The sequence below is a fragment of the Notolepis coatsorum genome, assembly GCF_963971535.1.
Source record: "Notolepis coatsorum genome assembly, chromosome: 5".
NCBI classification, from domain to species: Eukaryota; Metazoa; Chordata; class Actinopteri; order Aulopiformes; family Paralepididae; genus Notolepis; species Notolepis coatsorum.
Genome location: NC_140169.1, coordinates 172,769,407 through 172,780,418, shown reverse-complemented (window position 1 = coordinate 172,780,418; position 11,012 = coordinate 172,769,407). Strand labels below are relative to the sequence as shown.

General features: G+C 44.6%; 1 protein-coding gene across 1 annotated transcript in view; it reads left to right on the top strand.

Annotated features, from left to right (window-relative positions):
* Window positions 1-9,650, top strand: part of LOC311228465 (CLIP-associating protein 1-like) — a 257,076-nt gene extending 247,426 nt beyond the window's left edge. The window contains exons 34-35 of the mRNA XM_084314370.1: window positions 1,798-1,914; window positions 9,429-9,650. Coding sequence (XP_084170496.1) covers window positions 1,798-1,914; window positions 9,429-9,515 — 204 coding nt within the window. The 3' untranslated portion in view covers window positions 9,516-9,650. The remainder of the gene's footprint in view (window positions 1-1,797; window positions 1,915-9,428) is intronic.
* Window positions 9,651-11,012: the final 1,362 nt, after the last annotated feature.

Genomic DNA, 11,012 nt, shown 5'->3' with positions numbered 1-11,012 from the left:
TCGGGGAGGGGACATGTGATAGTATTTATCAACCCTCCCTAGACCGGCAAGTGGCGGACAAATGCGCGCAACGACCAGGAAGGGTGGGGGGAATTGGCATAACGAAAAAAAATTGGGATGGGAGAAAAATACAGAAAATGGAGGAGAAAAAAGTAGATACAAAAAAAATGACTGAATGAATGTGCGCGGAACCTTTCTAGAGTTTTGGGATATAGGCCTACTGTATGTGTGAGATTATGTGCAAAATTAATAAGCAAAACTACATTTCCTGCTCTCCGTTTAAGTTGAGGTTTAATTTCACATTTGCGTAACCTTGTTAGAATAATAGTGCTGATCTAGGATGACTGCCCTAATCATCAATTGATCAGATAAACTATAACTTGAAAGTGAACATAAAATGTTATGCTGGTAGAGCTTAACCCTTTCACTACCACACTACAGAAGGTTAACCCTTTCACTACCACACTACAAAGGGTTAACACTTTCACTACCACACTACAAAGGGTTAACACTTTCACTACCACACTACAAAGGGTTAACACTTTCACTACCACACTACAGACTACCAGTTAACCATCTGTAGTGTGGTAGTGAAAGGGTTAACCTTCAGTAGCGTGGTAGTGAAAGGGTTAATATGTAGTATGTAGCAGCTCATTTCCCATCATGGTTTGGAAATTGTCTTAAATATATATATATATTTTTTTATTATATTCTATTTTATTTTATTTGATAAAGCCTAAAGGGTTAGTAATCGATTAGACCTCTCTGTTTTTGCCTCGTGGGGTGTTGTGTGAATGTGGAATTATGTAATGGGAGGAATTCAGAATATCCTTGTTAGCATCCAAAGGCATATTTGGACAACATGGTCATATTTGGACAGCATGGTCATATTTGGACAGCATGGTCATATTTGGACAGCATGGTCATATTTGGAGGACATGGTCATTTGGACAGAGGGAACAGTTTGCCTTATTTGTACCTGGAAATGTTTGCATGTACTCTGCCCCTCTGCCACTCCTCCCACGTTCTTATTGACTCTGCGCGCACGCGCGCATGTGTGTGTGCACGCACGTGTGTATGTGTGTGTGTGTGCATGCAAGTGTGTGTGTGCACATGTGCGTGTGTGTATGTGCACATGTGCATGTTTGTGTGTGTGTGCATGCATGCAAGTGTGTGTGTGCACATGTGTGTGTGTCTGTGTGTGTTTCAAGTTCAAGTTGCTTTAATAGTTGTCATACAGAAGTACAGAATACTTTTATACAAAATGCTTCTTACTGTTACGCTCCAGAGACTGTGCTAGACAAGATAGTATGAAATAAAATAGTATAGCATGTAAAATAGAAGTACAAAAGGTCACAGTGTTCAGTATAGACATATGTACAATGTTCGATGCAGAATAGAAGTAACTGAGTTACCATACAATATACAATATTCTATGCAATGTACTAATATACAATACTATATAGTGCAGAGCAGAAATAGGATGAGGTACAATTTAGGTACAATTTACAGAAAGGTGTACGAGTTGTAGTGCAAATCCTTTACCAATAAATATAAAGTGTAAAGTGTGTTTGTGTGATCTAAAGTGTGTAGAGTGGGTGCTGCAGTGTGTTGTTTGTTTAAGTGAGTGTGTGCGTGTGGGTGTGTGTGCTGTGTGCATTTGATGGTTGTTGCATAGTGTTTATTGTTCGTTGAGTGTGTGTGTGTGTGTGTGTGTGTGTGTGTGTGTGTATGTGTGTGTGTGTGTGTGTGTGTGTGTTGTCGACTTGCATCTAACGCTGCTGTGTGTCTTTCCAGGGCTATGACAACACAGAGAGTAGCGTTCGCAAGGCCAGCGTGTTCTGTCTGGTGGCCATCTACTCTGTGATAGGAGAGGACCTCAAGCCCCACCTGGCAGCGCTCACTGGCAGCAAGGTAGCAGCTCACCTCACACACCTTTGGCACTTTTGATTTCACCCCATCCCCGGTGAAATCACACTCACACTCACACACACTCACAAACACTCACACACTCACAAACACTCACACACACTCACACACACACTCACAAACACTCACACACACACACACACACTAACAGACACACACACACACACACACACACACACACACACACACACACACACACACACACACACACACACACACACACACACACACACACACACACACACTCACACACACACACACACACACTCACACACACTCACAAACACTCACACACACACACTCACACACACTCACAAACACTCACACACACTCACTCACACTCACACACTCCTCACACACTCACAAACACTCACACACAAACACACTCTCCCACACACTCCCACACACACCAGACCGGTCATGGTGCATTTGTATACATGGCCAAGACTTCCGAATACAAGTACACTATATCTACACCTACTGTAAACCCAAGGTCGGCCATCACATTGAGCAGTGGTTGGTATTTGATATATTTGTCCCGGAAGGCCTGGTCCATGTACAGATCAAAGGTACGGCCTACTTCTATGACCAGCACCTCCCTGTGGCTGGTGTCAACAAAAACAACATCCGGTGTATTTGGTATGTTAGCAAAGACATCATTGGTAAGGCCAAACCACTCTGGTTGCACTCTAGCATGTTTGTACATTGCTGCACTAGAAACACTCACACACACACACTCACACATACCCACAAACACTCACACACACACACACACACTCACAAACAGTCACACACACTCACACACACTAACACTAACAGACACACACACACACACACTCACAACACACACACACACTCACTCACAAACACTCACACACACAAACACACACACACACATACACACACTCACTCACTCACTCACTCACTCACTCACTCACTCACTCACTCACTCACTCACTCACTCACTCACTCACTCACTCACTCACTCACTCACTCACGTCACACACTCACACATTTACTCACTCTCACACACACACACACACACACACACACACACACACACACACACACACACACACACACACACACACACACACACACACACACACACACACACACACACACACACACACACACACACACTCAGACAGTGGCTCAGGAGGTAGAGCAGTCGTCTGGTCGACCAATTGGAAGGTTCCCGGTTCGATTCCCAGTTCGATTCCCACGCCTCCCGGGCAGCGTGTCGAAGTGTCCTTGAGCAAGACACTTAACCCCTAATTGCTCTCGATGAGCAGGTTGGCACTTGCATGGTTGCCTAAAGCGCTTTGGATCAAATCTGTTATATCAATGCACCATTTACACATCCACACGCTCTCTCACACACTCACTCACTCTCACACTCACTCACACACTCACATTCTCACACGCTCTCTCACACACACACACACACACACACACACACACACACACACACTCACAAACTCCGCCGTCTCCCAGCCAGGTGGTGTGCGGCTAGAGTACATTTGCCCTACTTTCCTTGTGCTGTGCACGTCCCAGAGTTGCATAAGTCTAGACAGTTTGACCCTCTTCTTGGGACCAAGTAAGGTGTTGTCGATATTCCAATGTACAGTTTCCCCCACCCTGCCTAGTGCCTACGCAACCCCCCCCCCACCCCCACCCCACCCACCCAACCACCTTCCAATGTACAGTTTCTACATCAAATGTATATACTCTCTTTTTTTAGACGCTTTTTGTATCACAAACAGTACTGTATTTGTAAAATTGGTACGTCATAAATGTATAGATGTAGCAGTACTGTCTATCTGTATGTCATGTATGTCATGTTACAGTATGATGAATTGAAAATGGGGGACCCTGATGTAAAACAAGACGAAAGAGTTTCTCTGGTCTGCATCCCCTTAACAATTGTGTGTATTGAGCTGTAGTACTGTATTGTACCCATTCTGCAATCTGTTAATACAATTTCCAATCAATCAATCAATCAATCAATCAATCAATCAATCAATCAATCAATCAATCAATCAATAGGTTCTCCTGCCTGTCTAACCCCGGCCGTGCGGCTGGCTGGAGCCTGCTGCGTATAGAACACGGCACGCTTGAGTAAACACCGCTACAGGCCACAGGCTTTACAACATCCACTGTTGCAGCCCGAGACCTCTTTGGCCACATTCCTGTGTCGTGCCTAACCCTAACCGTAGAGTGACGGAGTGTGTTTTACATGGTGTGCCGTGAGGCCACAGCTGAGTAAACACTGCCGTACGCAGGTGGATCATTGCCAAACTATCTCCAAGATACGTCCACGGTACACATGGAGCTTACGGCACATGCACAATCGTAACCTTTAACCCTTGATCTTGAGGCCGGTGTAATACTTTTGTTTCGCATTGTCAACATACTGTAGCCTACGAGCAGATTAAAACCTACAATGCATTTCTTCTACTTACTGGTATGGACTGTGTGTGTGGCCCAGTCCAGCTAGTACCAGATTCTAGCTCATATCAGGCTGTCCCCGAAGCGTGTAGCTTTATGCCAAGCAAGCAGTGCAAAAATTTACCGTAGTGGCGTGCAGTAATGCGCCTTTCATTTTCCGCCGCCCAGCGCCCAGGTCGCGCGGAAATAGGCTGTCTATTGCCATTCTCTTTGACAAACTCTAACCTTAACCAGCTCCTTAACAGCGCCTAAACTTAACCGTTCTAACCTTAACCAACTCCGAAACAATGCCTAACCTTAACCTTAACCTTAACCATGCCTAACCTTAACCATAGAAATTATATTGCCATTCTCTTTGACAAACTCTAACCTTAACCAGCTCCTTAACAGCGCCTAAACTTAACCGTTCTAACCTTAACCAACTCCGAAACAATGCCTAACCTTAACCTTAACCTTAACCATGCCTAACCTTAACCGGCGAAAGAATACACGTTAAAAAAAAATCACGTTAAAAAATATTTTCGATGGGATTCGAACTCGCCAGCAAACGAGCCATAGGATCCAGAGCCATGTGGCCTTGCCAATTGAGCTATGTCTAGATACTGAATAAGGGGCGGTGACTTATATATATTGAGCTCCGCTCGTGTCGAACCAAGGCGGGATCTCATGCGCATGCGCGGGCACCTCGCGCGAGCACGCCGGCGCACGCACGCACCTGAGCGAGCACGCCGCCGCCGGTGCACGCACGGTAGCATTTGTCTGAAAAGAAGGGCGCTTTACCGCACTGGCGTGCGGTGACGAATGCGGAAGCATTTTTGCACTGCTTGCTTGGCATTAAGGAAAACGCGTCCCCGAAGCCTGTTTTTGGGATTCGAACTTCGTCAGGGTTTTTTCGAACGAACGTTCAAACCTTCGTTTTTAATTAAAAAAAAATATATATATATATTATTTAAAAAAATGTATATCCTCAAACTAAATCCTCAATTTGAATAAAGTGATTAATCTGATTAAATTAGTCTTTTTTCTTTTTTATTAAATCAACTTTCCAGCCCCAGACCCAGCCCAGGGAGAAGCCCCAGCCCAACTAGAATCAGAATCAAGAATCAAGGGGTTTATTTGTACCAGGGCATACAGTGAAATGCAGGTGGTCATGCCTGCATTGATTATGCAAATACAATAATAAAATAGAATAAAATAGGCATCGAAAAAATTAAATAGATAAGACACAAGATATGCATGGTAAAAAGACATGCTAGGTTCCTGAGAAACTGGTTCTTATGTACACTACTATGCAATATACAATTTACAGTGTTAACTCTTTGTATATTATATTGTGCAAAATACAATAATAAAATAGAATAAAATAGGCATCGCAAAAAAGAAATAGATGGGGTGGTGAGGGTCTTTCATAATTCTGCAGGCTCTGGATTTGCACCTCCTGTTATATAAGTCCTGCAGGGGTGGTAGTGCAATACCCGTAGTACGCTCAGCTGAGCGCACCACTCCCTGGAGTGCCTTCCTGTCCTGTGCCGTGCTGTTTCCAAACCAGGCAGTGATGTTTCCAGTCAGAATGCTCTCTACAGCCCCGGAATAGATGGAGTGGAGTATCTTCCCCGATACTCTGAACTTCCTTAGCTGTCTCAGGTGATAGAGGCGCTGTTTCGCCTTTTTCACCACAGAATCTATGTGTGTAGACCATGTCAGGTCTTCTGTGATGTGGACTCCCAGGTACTTGAAACTGCTCACCCCGTCCGCAATAGCCCCATTTATCCACAACGGCGTGTGTGTCCCCTGCTGTATTCTCCAGTTGGAGCTAAACCTGGCCACACAGTGAGTACAGCAGGGGGCTCAGAACGCAGCCCTGGGGGGACCCGATACTCAGGGTGATTTTGCTGGAGGTATGACCCCCCACCCTGACCGCCTGGGGCCTTTCGCTTAGAAAGTCTAGGATCCAGGCGCTCATGGCGGAGCTCAGACCCAGATCGATCAGCTTGTCAACCAGTCTGGTGGGGACTATGGTGTTGAAAGCTGAACTATAGTCAATCTCACATAGCAAGCTGAACTATAGTCAATCTCACATAGCCCCCCTTCTGACTGTCAAGGTGAGATAGTGTGTTGTGCAGTACTTGGGAGACCGCGTCGTCAGTGGACCTGTTTGCCCTGTATGCAAACTGCAGTGGGTCCATGTTACTAGGGAGGGAGGCACAGATGTAATCCTTGACCAACCTCTCAAAGCATTTCATGACCACAGAGGTGAGTGCCACCGGTCTGTAGTCATTCAGGCTTGTTGGAGAGGAGTGTTTTGGCACAGGGATTATGGTAGACATCTTGAAGCAGGCAGGGACCACGGACTCAGCCAGAGATATATTGAATATGAACTATATATATTGAACTAGATCAATTAAATCAACTTTCTTTAATGAATATAACTCATCAGTTTCTTTTAATACTATAATATTAGTGTAGCCTAATCTTTATCTGCAACTGTGAAGAAAAACCCCATTGGTTCAAACAGAATTAATAGATTTTTTTTTTTTTATAATTTTAATTTTAATTTTGTTCATTAAACATTACAAATTCGAATGTTGATTTAGAATTCGAATGCCAACGTAACGAACGAAGGTTCGAATGTTCGAATGTTTGGGCTCAGCCCATAATCCTGAAGTCATAGCACTCTGGTGTTGTCCACAAAGCAGTACTGTTTGCTTTGGTCAGTATAATTCATCATTGCAATTAACTTAAGTTAAGCTTCAGAAGTAGCTCCAGTTCAGACAGACTTGAAGCAATCGCCGTCACTTCATAGGGTAGTTCCAGCAAAAAGCCATGAATGAATGAAAACTTTATTTAACAGATTGCAGAATGGGTACAATACAGTACGGCTCAATACATACAATTGTTAAGGGGATGCAGACCTGAGAAAGACGTTTGTCTTGTTTCCATCAGGGTCCCCCATTTTCATTTCATATAGACATTTATGACATACACAACATACATGACATTTATGGCATAGGGACATATAGGTATTTAGTACGGATACATTTGTGACATAAGCGGTATTCAAATATACAGTACTGTTACCCCTAGATCCTGACAGAGTATATACATATGATGGGGAGGGGACTGTACATTAGGAGGGGGTGGGTGGGTGGGAGGGAAATATACATACGGCGGGGAGGGAATATATACATGCGGTGGGGAGGAGACTGTCTATTAGGAGGTGGTGGGGGTTTTGGGCATTTACGGTAGCCAGTTTCGAATTGCAGCCTCCCGTAGGTGCTCTTTAAGAGCGGTTTTGAATGTGGGCAGGGATTCACATTCCTTTACAGCTTTGGGTAGGGCGTTCCACATTGTTGTGGCATAATTGCGAAACGTGTTTAGTCCCTTGTTTGAGCCGAATCTGGGTTTAACATGATTTGTTGAGCTTCCTCTGGTGTAGTGGTTGTGGTATTCACTGACCTTTGGGAAGTATTTTGACATGTACATGGGCACCCCGGTCGTATAGTGTATCTTGAAGACCAGGCCCATTGCAAGTTGCTGTACTCTGTCGTCTACTCTAAGCCATCCTAGGTTGTCAAAGTGGGCAGGGGTGAGGTGGGTTCTGGGGTTCAGGTCAAGTAGTAGTCTGACCAGTTTGTTTTGTGATGTTTGTAATTTTGTTTTAAGCGCCTTTGAGGTGCTTTGGTACCATGAGGTGCACGCATAGTCATAGTACCCTTGAATGAGTGCTCCTGCCAGAGTCTTCAGGGTATTCTTGTTTACCAGAGAGGAGATCCGGTACAAGAATCTAGTTCGTTGGTTGACTTTTTTTATTACATTGGATGCCATTTTGTCACAGGAAAGATTTGCCTCTAGGATGGAACCCAGGTAGGTAATTTCGTCTTTCCTTGTGACAATATTGTCACCCACTGTAACTGAGAAGCCGTCGGTCTTGCTGAGTTTGTTATTTGAACCGAAGAGAATGGACTCTGTTTTGCCCATGTGTAATGATAGTTTGTTATCAGCGAGCCATATGCAGATTTTGCCTAGTTCCGTGCTGAGGGTTTTTTCAACCTGCAATTTGTTCTTGTCAGAGACCAGCAGGGCTGAGTCGTCCGCAAACAGGAACAAGTTGCAGTCACAGGCTGACGACATGTCATTTGCATAAATTAGGAAGAGTAGCGGTCCTAGTATGCTTCCTTGTGGAACACCACAGCTCACTGTTCATCGCAATGATGCGTTATCCTGACCAAAGCAAACAGTACGGCTCTGTGACTTGTTTTGTGATAGTTCTATGACTTCTGGAATACGAGCTATACTCTGTGGTTTGGCTGGATGGACCGTACCTGTGTGAGTAGAAGAAATGCATTGTAGCTTTTTTGGTACATTTGAAAATGACACCACCATGGCCATTATCCTGTAACCCTCGTCGAATTAATAATTTCAACCATAAATCCTTGTGCTCGCTTGTCCGTCTACGTCTGTTCACCATTATTGGTCCGACTATGAGACGACCCTGAGCATAAGAGCTCTCCAGTAGGGCTGAACGATTATTCGATTTAAAATCGAAATCGCGATTTGAAATGATGCAATTAGCAAATTGCAAAAAAAAAATATATCGCATTTTCTTTTATTTTTTTTACTTTTTTTATAATTTTTTTTATTTAACCAGGAAGATACAAGATCTCCTTTGCAAGTTGTTGTTATTGTTGTAGGAACGGTTTCGGAGAGGGAGGTAAGGGGTTTTAGATTGTGTGTTGTGAGACAGTAAAGTACAGAAAAAAGGTACCGTTGGGTACCGGTATCGATTCCCAGGTAAAAAGAAACATTTTCAGGCTTGTGTCGCGAACAGACCCACGCATAGGCCAGATGCAAGCCGCATTTTACAATAAACCTCTGTGGGGCTGCTTACATTTATTTTATTTGATTATAATCGCAAATTTTATTGCAATCGCAATATCTGTCAGAAAAGAAATCGCAATTAGATTATTTCCCAAAATCGTGCAGCCCTACTCTCCAGAGGTCAGAGGTCAAACGGTAACGGGAGCTCTCTGTGTTTGTGTTTTTTGCAGATGAAGCTGCTGAACCTGTACATCAAGAGGGCCCAGACCACCAACAGCAACAGCAGCAGCTCCTCAGACGTCTCCTCCCACAGTTAGTGGAGGGAGGGGGCTGTGGCGCTGTCTGTCTGTCTGTCCGTCTGGGTCAACATCCGTGCCTCGTCCAGAACCCCCCCCCCACGTCTCTGAGCTTCACCCCCCATCTCTCTCTCTCTCTCTCTCTCTCTCTCTCTCTCTCTCTCTCTCTCTCTCTCTCTCTCTCTCTCTCTCTCTCTCTCTGTGTCTCTCTCTCTGTGTCTCTCTGTGTCTCTCTGTGTCTCTCTCTCTCTCTCTCTCTCTCTACTCTCTCTCTCTCTCTCTCTCTCTCTCTCTCTCTCTCTCTCTCTCTCTCTCTCTCTCTCTCTCTCTCTCTCTCTCTCTCTCTCTGTCTCTCTCTCTCTGTCTCTCTCTCTCTCTCTCCCTCTCCTCCATTGCAACCCTCCTCTGTAGACAACCTGTGGGCAGCCGTCGGTCAGTCAGTGTGATCCTCTCCCCCTTTGTCTTCAGAATACTTTGAATGTAACCGAGGTTTGGTGTTTGAGAAGGGGGGAGTTGGGGGGGTGTAACACACCTGGACTTTTCTGTTATCTCTACATGAATTGCACTTTCCTCCTCCTCCTCCTCCTCCTCCTCCTCCTCCTCCTCCTCCTCCTCCTCCTCCTCCTCCTCCTCCTCACTAATACCGTCGACCCACCCGTCTCCATCTGCACCGGCACACCGAGCGCCTGCTGCTCCATGGAGCCATCATCAGATTGTGGGGCACGGCGGCGGAGGGGAAGGAGGTTTCTTTCCCCACATGATCTCGGTCGCTATGACCCCCGACGTTCATGCGGGGAATCGGAGGAATGCAATTTGAACAGGCACATTGACCATATTCACACGGTGGCTATTATGCTCTTGTGTGTCCTGCTCGGGTTGGGAAAGGAAGCCCAACCCGAGCATGACTTTTTTTTAGGGCAAAATGGCCGCCGTGTGAAGATGGTCAATTAAAGGGATTCCTCTCAAATGTATCATTTGGCTGGCCCAGTGATGATAGTGAAGCGTGGATGATTTTTTTGGGCGAAGTCTGCTTTGGGAACATGGAAAACCAAATGATTACAAGTTTGAAATGTCATTTTAAAGCCCTATGCGAGGGAACAATGTGACCAAATCTAAAAATAATACATGACAATTTGTAGTTTACATGTTAAGTTTAACAATCATTCTGAGGGGGGGGGGGCATTGAAGCCTATGAAGAGGCATGCTGTCTTTTTCTAGTGACATCAATTTGTCACAGAGCTATTTTAATTGTTTTAACCCCTTATATTAAAAGGATTTCTACACTCAAATGTAACAAGGGCCAGGAGAAAACATTTTCATAAACAAAATTGACAATCGTTTGAAAAGAAATGCTGTTGCACTTAGATTTTTGGTACAGAGGAACTAAAGAGGAAAGATAATGTTAGCAAACTGTTAACCGTAAGTATAACGTGAGGAATCAAACCAAAGTGACTTGATTCTCTGAATTTTTTTACATAAAGAAATAGAAATGAACGATATCTCAAGTGACCCCAAACG